Source organism: Molossus molossus, unplaced genomic scaffold (assembly GCF_014108415.1).
Source record: "Molossus molossus isolate mMolMol1 unplaced genomic scaffold, mMolMol1.p scaffold_m16_p_12, whole genome shotgun sequence".
Classification (NCBI taxonomy): domain Eukaryota; kingdom Metazoa; phylum Chordata; class Mammalia; order Chiroptera; family Molossidae; genus Molossus; species Molossus molossus.
The window spans coordinates 47,400,640-47,418,221 of NW_023425347.1; the positions used below are offsets into that span (position 1 = coordinate 47,400,640).

At 36.6% G+C, this 17,582-nt stretch overlaps 1 protein-coding gene across 1 annotated transcript in view; it reads right to left on the reverse strand.

Annotated features, from left to right (window-relative positions):
• LOC118626997 (serine/threonine-protein kinase TNNI3K) overlaps window positions 1–17,582 on the reverse strand; it is a 269,557-nt gene that overhangs the window by 199,101 nt on the left and 52,874 nt on the right. The window contains exon 6 of the mRNA XM_036257082.1: window positions 4,206–4,304. Within this exon, the coding sequence (XP_036112975.1) occupies window positions 4,206–4,304 (99 nt within the window). The remainder of the gene's footprint in view (window positions 1–4,205; window positions 4,305–17,582) is intronic.

A 17,582-nucleotide genomic window follows, 5' to 3' on the forward strand; every position in this document is an offset into this window, starting at 1 on the left:
CATGCCCTGGCCAGTTTGGTTTAGCAGTTAGAGCATTGGCCTGCAGTCCAGAGAGACCCAGGTTCGGTTCCCGCTAAGGGCACGTACCTCGGTTGCAGTTTGTCCATGGCCCTGGTTGGGTCGTGCGGGTGGCAACCACTCGATGTGTCCCTTTCACATCGATGTTTCTCTCTCTCTCTCCCCCCCTCCCACTCTATCTGAATAAAAAAAAGGAAAAAAATGTCCTCAGGTGAGGATAAAAAAAAAAAAAGAAAAAAATAATAATGCAAAGCTTTCGGTAATATGGAGGAAGACATATGGTTAAGGCCTTCTCTTAAGTTATTTCTACCTGAAAATGACAGAAAATCTTAACCCAGTTGATTTAAAAATAAGGAATGTATTATTACATCACCTATCAAGATGTTTACAGCTAGAAGGATTTGAGGTTGGGTGTTCATTGCACATAAATAATCCTCTCCAAAGTCACCCATAATTTACTGAAGAATTTTTTCTCCTTCTGGCTAGAGATAGCAGTGTCTGCTTGATTCTTGATTTTCACATCACCTCCATTCATAGGTCTCTCCTGGTCATGGTCATCTTGCTAATGGACTTCTGAGTCCTCTTCTGCATTGCTTGGTAAAGGAAAGAGAGCTGCACTAGCCCTCAGCATCTTCCCCAGTTCACTGAGATCACATCCAGAGGGATAGAAAGACAAGAACTACTTAGGAGTCTACTAGGGGTTGTTTCAGGTAATTGGGAGTCCTTCAAATTATTTACATATTCACTTAGGACCTTCCAAATAATTTCTCTACACCTGAGGTGGCCTCCCCTGAGATTTCAGAAGTCATCGCAGTGATCCCAAGAAGTAAGTTAGGATGCATTTGTGCCATTAAAATAACAGTTATGGGAGGACCCTTCACTTGTCCTGACTGCTGAGGTGTCAGCATAGTAGTGAACTTAAGTTCTAAAACTGTTTTAACTTTCTACGTGGCATCAAATAAACATGTCTTGGGGAGAAATCTCTCAGGAATATGGTACATCTGTGATAGAAATTCTAGGCAAACAATTAGCCTTGTGGGATGTAGGCAAACTTCTTATTGAATGTAGTGGGTAAGCAACAAAGATTCTAAAAATTAGACTTCTTTTGATTAGCTATGCCACCTTAAATGAATTATCTGATCTTTTGAAACTTCAGTATCTTCATTGCTAAGATAGAAAAAATAATAGTTCAACCTCACAGAGTTGTGAAAATTAAATGAGTGATTACATATAAAGCACTTAGAAAATGTTGGCAGAAGTGATAGCACCAGTGTGAAATGTGTATTTTGTCCCTTGGTTGGCTAATGGGTAGACCAATATTTACTTCAGGAGAAATAAGAGCAGTAGAAGTTTAATCTCAAGAACCTTGCACTCCTAAGCAGATATTTCCACTTACACAGACTCTATAAATTCTGATGATGTGACTTTATAATGGACAGATTTAAACTATCTTAGAAATCGATTGTCTATTAAGTGGTATTATTATATACCTAGGAAATATTGCTCTTGGTACACAACATCTACTCTTCTACTTAAAAATAAGTAAATAAACAAATGGCAAGGAACATGGCACATCAGGCGCATTCATATGCTGAATGGACCATTCTCCCGTCAGCATATTTTAGCAAATGACAATAGCATCCATAAATTACTTATGCACTGTCTTTGCGTACAGAAAGCGAGTCCCTTATTGTAAAAGGGCCATCCACAATTTAGCATAATTGCGTAAGACATTGACTGTATATTCAGGGGAAGTAAACACATTTAGCTCTACATGAAACATGCATAGAAGCGCTTTATATTTCTGCTGGGTGACGAGGTTAATATCCAAAGAGAATGACTGTACAGATAACATGCTTTGTGTATACCCTGTCTGTGCCTGCAGTCAGAAAAATATGGCCTTTTTTTATCACCTGGGCTTTTGGACCCTGTACTTTCAAAAGCATTTTCAGTGGCCGGCTCTCCAGTGCACTCCAGTGCTCTGAGCAGCACATCAATGAAATGAGCTATCTTCCCTAGCTATAGGTCACACTTCACAGTTCTGAGAGTGTCCGAGCATATGCCAGCTAGAAAAGAAATAAAGGCAGAATGACTAGAAGAGCACAGAGACATAAGTAAGTTTGATTTTCAACTTGGGATCCTCGGGCAGTGGCATGACCTCTACAAAGGTAAAAAGGTATCATTCTACTCCATAATGAGTAAGACTAGTGATCTACAGATACAAAATGAGGAAGAATGAAAATGGGATGTCAAAAGAACGCTTACATTTTGATTTTCCAATTATAGTTGTGTTTCTATTTTATTTTATTCTATTTAGTTCCTTGAGTATAGCTAAAGGGCAGCGTTTGAAAGTAGTGTGTGAAAATTTTGTCTTTCAGTATATTAAGGTTGACAATCAATGGACTTTGGAGTTAGAGCACTTGTCCTTGCATTCTAGCTCCACCGCTTAGGTAAACTGCCTGGACTTCCTGACTTGGTTCACTGTTACAAGAGGGATAACAAGAGGCTCTTGGGTACAGTAGGATGAGTATTGGCTTTCAGATCAGACAGACCTGAATGCATATTCTAGATTTTGTATTATTAGCTGCATGACTCTGGCATGCTACCTGACCCGAGGGAGCTCTGTGTAGCATTCATAACAAGGGCCAAGAGACAGCTCATTTCAGGTTGTGGCAAAATTTTTTAAAAATCTTCATAAAGGTCTTAACACAGGACCTGTCCTACAGTAAGAGCTCACTCACATCTTCAGTTCATAAGGTTGTCGGGAAGGTCAAATGAACTTATTTATTAAATGAAGGTACACTGTAAACTTTATTTATTTATTTTTTTTATCCTCACCCAAGGACATTTTTCCAGTTTTTGTTCAGATAGAGTGGGAAGGAGAGCTAGGAAGATGAGAGAGAGAAACATTGATGTGAAAGGGACACGTCGAGTGGCTGCTACCCGCACAACCAACCAGGGCTGGGGACAAACTGCAACCGAGGTACATACACTTAGCGGGAACCGAACCCAGGTCTCTCCGGACCGCAGGCCGATGCTCTAACCGCTGAGCCAAACTGGCCAGGGCTAAACTTTAAAGCATTCTATGCATATTATTACTTTATTACAGAATATCAAAATTTGTAAGTATGTGCCTGTTAAATAATTATATATTTAAAGCAAATTATGTCTTTAAAGCACATTTAATGATTGTTTTTTAGTTTATCTAGGTTAATCCACATATCAGTTTCCCATTTTCACTGCAGCAAATTACCACACTCTTGTTGCATTAAGACAACACAGATCTATTATCTAGTAGGTCTAGAGGTCAGCAGTCTAAAATCAAGGTGTTAGGTTGCATTCTCTCCGGAAGCTTTCATTTTCTTGCCTTTTCAGCTTCCATGGGCTGCCTGGGCTCCTCCCGTGTGGCCCCTCCCTGCATTACTTTCACCTCTTGCTTCCATTGTCCCATCTCCTGTCAGTCACTCTGACTTCTTGCTTTCTGTGATCAGGACCCTTGTGATTACATAGGACATCCAGATAATCCAGGGTAATCTCTAATCGCAAGGTCCTTATCTTGATCACATCCCACATCCCCAAGGTCCCTTCTAAGGTTGCATTCACAAGTTTTGGAAATTAGAACATATTTGGGGAGATATTTTCCAGTTTACCACATCCCCTGACAATAGAAAAAAAGAAACCCAGTTTCTGAATAATACCTTTTTTCATATAACTGTTGGAAAGAACTCTGCGATTTGTTTCATCGTTATTGTCCTAAGCATCAACACAGTGACATTTATTACGCATTTGCCAAACACTTTAATAGTTTGTCATAGCAGCAACCCTATACGCCCGATGAGGTGGGTTCTGTTAATATTTTCCCCATTCTATAGATGAAGAACTGGAAGGTCACGTGGTCATAAAGCTAGGAGTTTTCCAAACTCAGACTGATTCCTGTGGCCCCCCACCTACCAGTGTGCTCTCCTGCCTTGCTTGCTTACTAAAATAATCAGTAGAAATGAATGACTCAGCAACTGCATTGCTTCTGTGCATCTATAAGCTCCTCAAGGGTGGAGCTGATAAGAATATGGAAAAAAATAATTCAAAGGATATTTTAAATGTCATTTCTTTGAAGCTAGGACAACTCAGCAAAAGCCTGGAACACTCGCGTGGTCCCCAGCCCTTGGAAACACTACTGTCAGACTCACCTGTTCATGCCCATAGTATGCTGCAATGTGCAATGGGGTGAAGAACACAGCATCTTGGACATTGACATTAGCGCCATGTTGCAGCAGCACATCGGCAGCCTGGAAAAGAAAGTGCGCTTAGGAGCTTTGTTTCGGGAATCTGCCCATGAAAGTTCATTTTACAACCACCATACCCAACCAATGCTTTTCCAGGAATCACCGTACTGAAACATATTTTTCTTCTAGCTCCCTTCTCCAAATCCTCCAGTGGCTTGTTTTTGCCTAGAAATAAAGACCAAACCCCTCACTATGGCATTCAAGGTCCTCTCAATCTGATGGTATCTTTTTCAGTTATTTCCCATTATTCGCTGTCATAAACAGTCATATAGTCAAACTGCACTTTGCTTCTTGCTCCTTCTGAGTATTTGTTCATATTGCTTCCTCAGCCAGGAATTCTCTTCTGTCCAATCCGCAGGTGTTTAAATTCAAGCTAAATGCCATCTCCTCTAACATTTATTTGATTTTCCTTGCTTCCTTGCCAACTTACTTGTCCTCCTTCCTCTCATACAACTTTTTTTTTTTTTCCCCACACTATTTAGGAACTTGAAGAATTTATATACATGCCTTATTACCCTTACTAAAGAGAAAGTGCTTTAAGGATAAAGTACATATCAGATTCATCTTTATAATCCTACCCTAGCATGTGGCCATGCAAATATTAATCATTCAATAAGCATTTGTGGAATGAATGAATGAATGAATGAGCAAGAAAAAAACAACCAGTAGCTGTTGGCCAATTGTCTTCATAAAATGCCATAGATCACCAACAAATCTGCTGGAAAAATTATTGAAATAATTTCCTTAAGATGTGTTCATTTTCATTGTGGATTTCCCTAATGAACAGTTTATTCTTCATTTGGTCAAAAAAACACATTTGAGAAAATTTTCAAAGTCTGTTAGACCTGAAGACAATTCAGGAAGATGGGATCTAAGAGCCCGAGGGACTTCTACTCCAACAACTCTTCAGCTCCTATGAACAAGTTTACTCCTAAGTCACTGTTTCCTTGCCTGATTGAATCACACCCCCTCAGAATTGGAGAGGGACCATGGACATTATATGTCAAACCCCTATATTTGAAAGAGGAAGAAATTGACCATCAGAGGAAATAGGAAATTTCTTAAAGTCATGGAGCAAGTCTCTGACAGCAAGGAAGTGAATCTTTAGTCTCTTGCTTCAAGCTTTATTTCCAAATATTCCACAGTTTTGAATAGCTCATTCATCAACCATCTATGTATTCCTGCATCAAGCACAATTTATTAAGCATATATGAGCTAAAATTGTTATTTTACATGGTTATCCTCACTGATTATTCAATCTCTGGGACAGTATTAGAACTGATTGTAATTGTAAAAAAAAAAATAGTGATAAAGAATTCGTGTTAGAACATCTAAAATTTCTGGTGGGTCCCAAAATATAAGCAGGTGTATACACTTCTGTACATTTTCAGGATAATGCTTTTGCTGACTAATCATTAGTAGAATACATCATATGTACAGTGAATTGTTTTTCTAATACATAATTAAGACCACAATTAACATTTATTGAGGACATATTATGTGTCAGGCTATGAACTAAATGCATTAATAGTAACTGGAGTGTCCTCTAACTGTTCTACCCCAAAACAAAGAAAGGCAGATGCTGCTGCCTCTTTTTAAAGTAGAAGGAACTGAGCCTTGTAAAGGCTAGGCAACTTACAAGGTCATACAGCCAGTCAGGACCAGAACTGGAATTCAAATCTAGGTCTTTTTGACTTTAAAGTTTTTTTTTTCATCAAGCCTTTCCTGTAACCTTGATCTCATTAACATTAACCTTTAAGTAGATGAACTAACTGACTCAATCTCAGATAAGGGGAAGTGTTCTGTCAGTTAGAAGCACTGTAGATTCAGCTTCTAAATGAATGCCAGGGCCATTTATATCAAGCACTTGTATCTTAGACTTCATATGCCTGGAAGTTCAATCTCAGGAACCTTTAAAAGAGGTCACTAACGATCAAGGTAAATGAAGCTTTTTATCATTTCTCTTATTTTAAATATAGCATAAAATAGATGGCATGCACTTTTATTGTAATAAAAGACTCTCAAATGCTAACACATGGAGCTAATTTCTTAGGCATAGTTCCAGAACTAACTTTCATTCTAAACGATAACAGCTCTTAGGCTTCAATAAATAGTCCAAAGCAATTTTTTTTTTTCTCTCCTGAGTTTGGACTTATCCATTCATTCAGAAGGTCAATCTTTGGCTGAACATTCATGAATTATAAACTGTTGGCTTTCTGAGAAACTTCAAAATGTAAGTTTTAATGAAACCATACAGTCATTATTGAACTATAGGCTTTATTTAGTTTGTTTTAAAGTTCAAGGAAATATTTAACCATTGAAAACAATGCACATTGGAATTATTTGAAAAATGTTATGTTTTTTTTAAATATGATTACAATTCATTTATTGATTTTTATGATTTTTTTGGAGTCATTATGGGGACAGCAACTCCCAGCAATCTTATGTGACTATAATATATTGTGATGTACAAAAATGCCTGTCATGAGTTTAAGACAAATGCATTCATATTAACATTAAGGTTGGAAAATGTATATATCAAATCATTTTATTCATGCTTCCCTTACTCCAGAGCCTAAAAAGTTTGTAAATCAACTTCACAGTCTTTCTACTATATGAAGCCCCATGAAGTTACAGACTGAATCTATTTGATTCACCATTATGCTAAGTGTGTGGTTGACATCCAAGTAATTATTGAATTAGACTCTATTTTACTAAAAAAAAAAAGGATATCTACCATTAGTTATAAGGTAACATAATCATTAACAATTAGGAACTAATTATATCATAGAAATTTTAAATAACACAATTCGACAAATATTTATTGATCTTTTATTTCAAATTAACCTTTAGCAAACCCCAACTGCCAGGAACTGTGATTGGAATCTTACGTAAATGATCTCTTTAAGATTTTGTAGGGCATAACATTTCTGTTGTCCTAAAATTTTTAAAGAAAACATACAGTTTTGATTGTTGTTCCTCAAAAACAAATAAAATTATTACCATCATAACTAGTTAGTAATTAATATTAATAATATGAGGAAAGTGAAGGGGAGGCCAGGCATTTTAAGCATGGTCATCTGGGCAGCTTCACCAGGAAGTTGCAACTTTAGGCTCCACAGGGAACCACTGGTCCATTTCCTGCAGATCACTGGGGTAAGAGAAATAGACAAATGAGCAGTGAAGTCAGGGTGAGTAGGAAGGTGCTTGCCTGTCAGTCTATCATGGGGAACCATGGATTGGCTAAGGGAAGTGGAGCCAATGCAAGCACACAACATCCTGAAGGGTTCATTTGTAAAATTCCCAGTAAAAATCCACCAAGAAGTTATCTCCCTCTTGCTTCTTGCTTGCTCCACAACCTGCACTAGCCTTCCATGTGGCCCTAGAAGCCAGGGGCCATGCAGAGCCCACAGGCAATGGACTGCATCTGGGAACACAAGCTAAACTAGCAGATGCTGGACTGGACTGGATTTGAGTATGGAGCGAAGACTCTGGACAGTGGCTTCGATCTTAGCTCTGCTGAAGACAAAATAGGACTTGTTCCATGGCAGGGTGGAGGGAAGTGGGACCTTGGAGGGGAGCTCCCTTAATGTTATATATGTCACCAATAAAGCTTTCCATGATACCTCATCCTCCCATGGGGGCCTCCAGGAATTCTTATCCTTGTGGTACAGCCAGAGCTCCACTTCCACCGAAATGATCCCTAAGACATTAAATATGTAAGTTGCTTTATATTTGATATTTTCTAGTTATTTCCAGTTCTAACATTCAAAACTAGTTCTCAATTATATCCCCTCAAACTATTGCTGTCTCTTCTAAACTTTACCATTTTCTTTTAAGAGTAGTTCACACATTTGTTCTCTTTTCCTCACCACCTATTCACCCTCCAGCTCAACACAATCTGGCTTCAGATTTTTACCACTTCAGGGAAATGTCTCTGAAAAATGATATCAAAGCCTCCTAATCACCCATTCCAATGCACACTATTTGGTCTTTTCCTTATTTTAATATTTCTCCAGCATTTGTTACTATTTGCTTCTTAATATCATGTTTTCCCCTTAGATTGATCCTAAGATTGACTGACATCATGTTCTTTGAGTTTCCTTCCTACCTCTTTGGGTGCCTCTTTTTCTGTTCATCTCTTAACCTGTTTGTGTTGCTTTTTCTGCACTGACACTTGTATTTCCTTTTGATCTCATTTGTCTGCTCAAATCCCCTTGTATTTAAGTTACTTCATGCAAAGCATTTAGCACAGGGCTGGGTACATAACAGTAAGTGTTCAGTAAGTGGAAGCTCTGAGATATCTTGCTCTATACATATGCTGGTTGATTCTAACTAAGACTATTACTACTACTACTTCTATCACACACACACACACATGCACACACACATGCACACACACACACACACACAAACACTTCACTCTCCAGTTGCATATTTTTCCCAGATTTTCTCTGACACAGGGCCTACCTTCTTTGACAACTGATAGTCCTCTTACATATTTTCACTCTATTTCCCAACCACTCTTACCCTAGGTTGATACAGTCCCCTGCATTGATCTCATCTTTAGTACTTGCCCTTGATTTTTATAAATATGAAAATACATTATAAAGCAAAGGGAGCAAGTATTTCTTGAATGTGTGCTATGAGTATATCTATATGAGCTAAATCTATCTCATTTAATGCTCACAACCATCTTATGGCATTGTTATTAATAACTCTATTTTGAAAATAATAACAATACATTTTCAAATTATTCAGCTTGTAAGGAAAAATGCCAAGGCTTATACGCAAATCTATGAAAGTCCAAAGAATCACACTACTCCATGCTGTTTGTTTTCTTGTGCTATTATTTGAGGCCAACTAGCAACTCTTTGCCTTGCCAACTCAGACAGTCCTGTAGAGGATATAGCTCTTGGTTGATATTACTTTTCAAGGATCTTCAAAGATGGCCATTATAGGCAACATTATCAGTAAGACTGATCCTGACTATGCAATTGTTAAAACTTATTCTAAGTAGGAGTTGTATATTATGGATCTTGAAGAGTCTTGTATAATATAAAAATTTATCATTCTTTGAGATGACATCGAGGGACCTGGAAAGTTTTATTCTAAGCAAAACAAGCCAAACAGAGAAAGGACAAGTATCATATGATCTCACTTATTCATGGAATATAATGAACATAACAGTCTGAGGAAGGGGTAGTCCCAGAGATGTGGAAGAGGGGTACAGACAATCCCCAGAAAAGGAGTTGGTGGGGGAGAGATACACCACAGAACTTATATGCATGTGTGCATGAACAATGGACGTGGACAACCAAGCTGGGGAAAGGGTGGGGGGGAGCGGGATCAGTGGGGGGAAAAGGAGAAACATTTGTAACAAAAATAAATAAATTAATTAAACTAAATAAAAAAATTATCATTCTTTCTAAATTTTTAGTTTATAGAAACTCACCAAGAAATTTTAAGTAGGAATAAAGTATATTCTGATTTGCATCTCAAAAAGATCTTTCTGGTACTAGTATATCAAATGGATTGTAGAGTGAGCAAGATGGGAAGTAGGGAGATCACTTAACAGTGTTCTGCAGTAAATCCAGAAAAGAGAGATATAGGTAAAATGAGCTGAGGTAGAAGTAGTGGCCTGGAGATGGAGGATGGATTTTAGAGATATTAAGTTGGTAGAATCACGTGACACAGCATAGGGGAGAGCAGGGGATGGGGGAGATGAGAAGTTGTCAACAAATAAAGACTGTAAAAGAGGAAGCCTATAAGGGGAGAAGGGCATGGAGATAAAATTTCCTCTACTTCATGAAATTACTAAGACAGATCATCATCTAAAGTTTCTGTTTCTCATATGAATTACTTGCAATAGCAAGTTTCTTCCAATTCCCCTTGGCCATTCGTTGTGTTCTTATCGGACAACACAAGCTGTTTTGATTGGGGCCAATCCCTCAATCAAGATGTGAAAATAATTCTCAAGTTTTCAAACAACTATCGAAAGCTGTGCCAATTAAAGATACCAATACTTGCTTATCCATTGGTATTGAAGGCTTATATTACTTAGAAATCATTTTAGATGGTAGCATTTGTAGACATAATAAGCACTTCTTAGACTTGATGCTCTATTTTCAGTAGAATTATCTATTTTTAAATATATATACTCACTTCTTGATACCCATTACAAATGTTAGGTGAGAACTCTTTATCATTTAGTTACAGAGTTTCTCACTTATAACAATGGCTGAATATTTTTGTAATGACTTTTTTTTTTTTTTTATCTGACATAGCTCTAATTAAATATTTGAGTACAAAAACCTATTGGAAAATAGTTTCTTCAGGCTGTCACAGAAATGAGGTTCTCTTATATGATCTTTCTCTTATTATCTCAGATTAAAATTAAATTTGGTCTGAAAATTACTTAGAAAATGATTCTACAAATTAATATTATCAAAAATTCTAGGGAAGCTCCATGTTCTTAAGTTGAAGAAATAAAACTTAGATATATATTAACTTATATACACATAATAAAAGAATTCCATCAATAAAATAAATTTATCACTTTTCTGCAAATGAGAACGTAAGTAAAAAGCAGTGGATGAAGAAGAGTAATGAGAAGCAGAGAGGTCAAGGCTGGAGATACATGTGGTATTATTTTACAGAGGTAATAATTGAAGGCAGACAACAGCATTACTCCTGCAAGGTAAGAGGAGATATTTGTAGGATATTTATGGCTAAAAAGTGGGAAGCAATGGTGCCAGCAAAGGAAAGAGAAGGGCCATCTAATAAGAAAAATGAGAACAAAGAAATGTCTGTTAAGGAAGTCCATGGAAGAGATATTTTTAAGAGAAGGGGGGCAAAATTTTATGAGGCTTCCAGCTAATCATCACCTTGTAGTGCTTTTTCTTCCTTATATATACTTTTTTTTTTTTTTTTTTTACAGCATTTCCTTATGTGAGGGTCTTATTTTTAAATCCCTGGCTGAGAAAACAGGCGTTCAATTTCCACCATGTTATGAAAACATCATGTTCTATGCATTTGAAAAGCCATGTTTTTTTTTTTTTTTTTCTTTTGAGATTTATTTATATAGTTTGCCAAAGTCTCAAAATTTTTCACTATAATGTAATTGCAGAGATTTAAAAATTGGAGTACAAGTTAGGCTCCCTCTCACTGATGTTCTTCTTCAAACTGCTCACTCCCTGCATATCATAATCAAAGAACAAAACAAATATCACCTGACAACCAGCTTTCTCATGACTTTTGTTCTCCAACTCAAGTTACCTGTTAACTACATCCCATGGGTGAACTATTTCCATTTTCTCAAAAGAAGCTCTTTCAGCAAAGCATTTTGAAAACAAGTGATTTGCCTCCACTTGAAAAATCAACTTCTAAATTATACTTCGAAGGTGAGTTGGAGTCAACTTATAGAACATAAGAAGAAACATATTTAGATTTTGTCTCTTAGACAAGACTAAGAAATAAGAATTCTCCTAAAAATTATATCAGTGGTCAACTACTTTCCAGCAGCTTGAATTTAAAAACAAGAAAAACAACATCAACAGTTAAGTCTCAGGCTCAAGCCCTAGTCCTGTTATAAACACATATATGAAATACATAGTGCTCTCTGTTTTGAGCTTCTTCATAATAAGTTGGAAAACCCACTATTTGATGAACTGCAAAATAGTACCTTAATTTATTTTTGAACAGTAGATGTGGGTAATCAGTTGCATCGTACAGACTCTTTATTTAACAATACAATTGAAAATGTTCATCTGTAAGAACTTAGAATAAGTGTCACGATGACACTGATAAATCCAAAGGTGTAAAGATGCTTTAATTGATTATGAAACACTGTGTATTGACACATATAGAAAACAACTACAGATCATTTTCTTTCTAGAGAAGGAGTTTAGTAAAATGAAGAACATACATCACCTAGTCAGATACCTACTATCAGGAGAGAAATCAGTAGGCACAATGGTGGTAAAATTACTAACCATTCCCCTGGTCATGTTAAACAAAGATATATACAGGGTGACTAAAAATAGAAGGCTGCAATAAAAATTAAAAGAAGCATAGCATCAATGCTACCCAATTAGTTGTGGCTTCAGAAAAATAAAGAGCCAAGGAATAATTGTGGATGGGACTTTAACCCAGACTTCTAAATCCCATTACATGGCTAGCAGATGACATAATCTGGATACAAACAACAACAAAAAACCCTGGCAGACAGAGTCCAAAACCCACATGCCTACCTACCCACTACACTACACTATACTTCTATAACCCAAAACCAATGCTTAAAGATCCCAGTTTTCCAAACATTGCAAGCAGTGTTTTATTTTTTTTCAAACTTTCATTGAGCAAACTCAGTGGGTTCTCTCCCTTTTGGTCCTTGAGATAACTCCAGACCCACTCGATGACACCTTGTTAAAGAACTTACGCCACGGGATCCAGCTAAGTTATCCTGATATTTCTGATTTACAGATACTGCAAGACAATAAATGTTTGTTGTTTTAAGCCATGGGGTTATAGCTAATTTTTTATGCAGCAATAGTTAGCTAATACACTATTTTACTTCTCAATTCACTACCAATAACATCCATGTGAGAACTGACTTCTATATTAAAATAGTTAATGGCTTCCCACTTGTGATATTTAAAGAGGAGCACATCAACAAATATTTTTGAGCACCTAGGTATTCTAAGCACTGTACTAGGTTCTGGGGGTAAAAACAATTAATTGCTTAAAAGCATTGAACAAATAAGTGGAAGAAACAAACCAAAATAACCAATATAAGGTAAATATGGATTTAATGAAGAAAATGTAGGAGTTAACAGAATAAAGGAGGTATAAGTCATACATTCTGCTTAAGGAAGATACATTTATACAGGGGGATATAAACTTGGGATTTGAAGTAGGCAGAAAGGAAAGATGAATTAATTCATTCATCCCTCAAACATATTTGATCATCCAACAGTACCTAGCACAGAACATACGCTTGCCAATTTCTACCACTTTTTAAAAGATAGTTCAAAGTCTACTCACCTCATGAAATCTTTTTAGACCTCTGGGCTCATTGAACTAATTATCAAGACAAGTGGTTAAATATCCTGGTAGCTTTAGAGGCACACTGCAGCCTGTAAAAAGAATGTATTACAGATACCCTCCCTAGAATGACTGAATCAAATACCTGGATACTATAAATATGTATTTTTTAAAAAGCTCCTTGTTAACTTACTCTTACCTCCAACATGGAGTTACAGAAACAAGTATGGAAAATCCAAGGTGTCTAGAGTTCATAAGACAGAATACCAGAGACAAAAGAGCTACACAAAGGGGAACTGCAAAGACCTAAAGAGAGTTGCCCTACAGGATCCAGGCGAGCCGATGCTCTGTGCATATGAGGAAATATGTAATCACTGAAAACGGGAAACAACTCAAATGTCCATCAGTGGGTGGATAGATAAACACTGCGTATATTTTAATAATGGAATACTACTAATTGACGAGACATCTTATTTGGTCATTTATCATGTAACTAAACATTTAAACTTTTCACATTTATCGATATTCAACCTTCCATCTCTTATTCTTCACACACATGCACATATGCTTTTCTTCCATTGTTCCCCATCACAATGAACTGGAAATCTTTATCTAGTTGCTGACACTTGAAACACCGGAGCTTGTGTTGACGCCATATTCTTCTACATCCCCCTTATATTTAACCAATCATTAAATTAATTTGATTTTACCCTCTAAATATTTTACAGATCTGTTCTTATCTCTCTATTTTTACTCATACTACTTACACCTCGGCAAGCATTACAGACTGTTGCCTCCTAATACATCTCACTCATAAATTCTTCCTATTCAGTTTATTTTTTAAGCCAGAGTTGCTTTTTCAGAATGGAAATCTTGACCACATCACCACTTCTGAATGGCTTCTCACTGCTTTTAGAAGAGACACAGAACTCCTTAACTCAGTTTATTATCCAACCCAGAGAAATTTTGAGAGTAAAAGGGGATTCACCAGGCCAACAAGCATAAAGCAAAACTTTGCTGAGGAATCAGGAATAATATGTTGTCATTCTACAAATAAATCCACTGCTCACCTGCCCTCCAACCTTTTTCTCCAGGTTCTTTCTCCACCACACCTCCTAGCTGTCTCAGCACCTGCCATCACTCTCTTTTAGTCTTCTCACCATAATTCCTACAGTCAAACAGCTTTTACACATACTATTTCCTCTGCCTGGAAAGCGCTCTCTCAGTCTCAACTTCTCATCTCTTTAGTGGAGGTAATAATTTTACCTACTTTGCAGGGTTGTTTTAAGGATTAAGAGTTAATGTATGTAAATGACTTAGTACATAGTTAACACTAAATGTACTTCTACTACCACCATTTCTACTATCATTATTATTTCTTCTCTGAGATTTTCTTCCAGCATTCATGAACATGGACATATTTATTCAAAAAGTATTAACTGAATATCTACAATATGCCAGGCAGTCTCTGTGCTGGGAACCGAGGAGAATAATAGAGAGAAAACAGCAATAACAACATCTGTGTCTTGTTGAGCATGTCATTTAGCACAAAAGGTAGACAGTAAAGAAAATAAATGATAAACCATAGTCTTCAGTACTAGAGAAATAGAGAGAGATTAGAGAGTTCCAGAGATTTGATGTTTTAATTTAAATCAGAGATCTGGAGAGATCTTATTGAGAAAATTACATTTGAATCAGAACCTTAAGAAGGGAAGAAACTAAGACATTCAGTTACTGAGGAAGAACAGTCTAGGTAGAAGAACAGTGCAAAGGCCCTGAGGTAGGGGCATGCAGGGCATGTTTGAAGAACTTAAGATTAAGAGAGTGAATACGAAAAGAGTGAGAATTATAGTTAGAGAGGAAATGAGGACTTTTGCCCTCTGAATGACATGGGAGGAGTGGCAGGATGCACATTTTAGAGGGCTCACAGGCTGCGCTGCAGAATAGGCTGAGGGAAAGGCCAGAGGAAGGGAGACCAAATTACCCTCTTTTAGACATAGCACCCTGTTAACTTCATAGCTCTTTCCACAGTGGCAGTTTTATGTTTGTTTGCTTGATTATTGGATTGCCTGTCTTTTCTACCAGACCGTAAACTCCATGAGGCTAGGAATTGTATGTATTATTACTCACCATTAAACCACCAGTGTCGAACACAGATCTTGGAAACCCATTAGCTCCTCATTTGTAGAATATTGAATAAATGAAACAATGAATGTATATTGTTGCATTTCAATTTTTGATAACAGAGTGCAAGCTTCTAGATGACACTGAAAGCTGTATTTTATAATTCTTTCAATTTCCACCACAACTAGCCTATGTTCTTTTGTATATGTGCTCAACAAATATTTACTAACTTAATTTGCTCTTCCCTAGTCACTTTTTTTTTTTTTTACATCTTCTACACTCTAAATTTCCCTGAAGAAAAATATGAAGAAAACTACTAGAAAGTCAAGATAAGCTTTTAAAAGTCTAAAAACAGGGAACATGACCTCTTAAGGTTTACATATTGCCAGAAACTATGAAGCACACAAGGGAGAACCAATGATGGATTTTTGTCCTTGTCTTTTGGGAAATAAGACTTGATAATAGAAGTTTATTTATAATCATAGCTGCAAAATTGCCTCTAGGAAAGCAATAATAATGGGGCGAGCAATCTTGTTTTCTTTTGGATCTAATTTAAAAAAAAAAATAAGTTAAAACTCAGTCATATTTGTCAAAAATACATGGATAGAACCAAAGCTACAGTATTTACCAAATCAAGTTTCAGTCCAGTTTACTAACATTGTAATATACAAATGTAGACATTAACTATTTGACTGAAATATGCAACAATAATACATATTTCTGCTTAGAAGTACTTGATACATTTCAAGTACATAATAAATATGTTATTTATGTACATTATACTTAACTGTTTGCTCGGCTGAAAATATATGTTTTTAAACACTAGGTTTAGGAATAGTATTTAATTAAACTAGACCAATAATGGAGTCTTCAATGTCTCTGATTACATTTTCTTCTCTAAAGACACCTTTATTTTTTAAATTTTTGGCATGAATCCTCTTTCACTATGTGACACATTCCCATTACTAAATCAAAGCAATACCTAATTTTTTTCCATGAATAAACTGTATGCAAACCATGAGGCATATACCGCATTAATATAGAAGACAATTTCCAATGACTTGTGACTCCTTTCCAGAAATATCCTTTAATATTCTTATGTTTTGGTCACAATTAGTGGAGGTTTAGTAAAAAGGCATCTTGTGATTCTTTCACGATTCAACAAGCAATGAGATAGGGACCTAAAACACAAATTTCATTTTTTTTTTTTTATCCTCACCTGAGGACATTTTTCCATTTTTTGTTCAGATAGAGTGGGAGGAAGAGGAAGAGAGAGAGAGAAACATCGACGTGAAAGGGACACATCGAGTGGCTGCCACCCGCACGACCAACCAGGGCCGGGGACAAACTGCAACGGAGGTACGTGCCCTTAGTGGGAACCGAACCCAGGCCTCTCTGGATCACAGGCCGACGATCTAACCACTGAGCCAAACTGGCCAGGGCTAAAAGACAAATTTCAAATTGCTTTCCTCTTGTTTGACCTATTTCCCAAGTATAAATTATGAATGACCGAAATAATTTTCCTAAGATCCAGCCAAAATATAACATATAGCTCTAGAGTCTGTGTATTATCATCGTTAGTGTTTAACTAAAGGCATCCCCCCTCCTTCAGTTCTAATCACATTAGGGAAACAAGGCAGTCACAGATGGTCAAGTACTGTATGATTTGCTTTTCTTTGATATATCTAAAAGTAGTCAAATTTTTACAAGCAGAGAATACAACAGTGGTTGCCAGGGGCTAGTGGGTAGGATAAATGAGGGGTTGTTGTTCAATGGGTATTAAGTTTCAGTTGTGCCAGATAAAGTCTAGAAATCTGTTGTAAACATAGTGCCCATAGATAACAATATGGTACTGTGCACCTCAAAATTTATTAAGAGGGTAGATCTTATGTAAGTGTTCCTAACACAAACAAGAAACAAAGCAAACGGAATGTGCATGGGTTTTGTAGATAGTCGTATTTTTAACAATGTTCCTGTATACATTTCCATAGAGATCCACAATCACACTTTATCTGCAAATTTATGCTAACTAAAGAAAACAGAACTCTCATCTATCAACAGTAGTCATGGGATAAGGCTCTTTAGTAATATTTATTCCTCACAAAATGTACA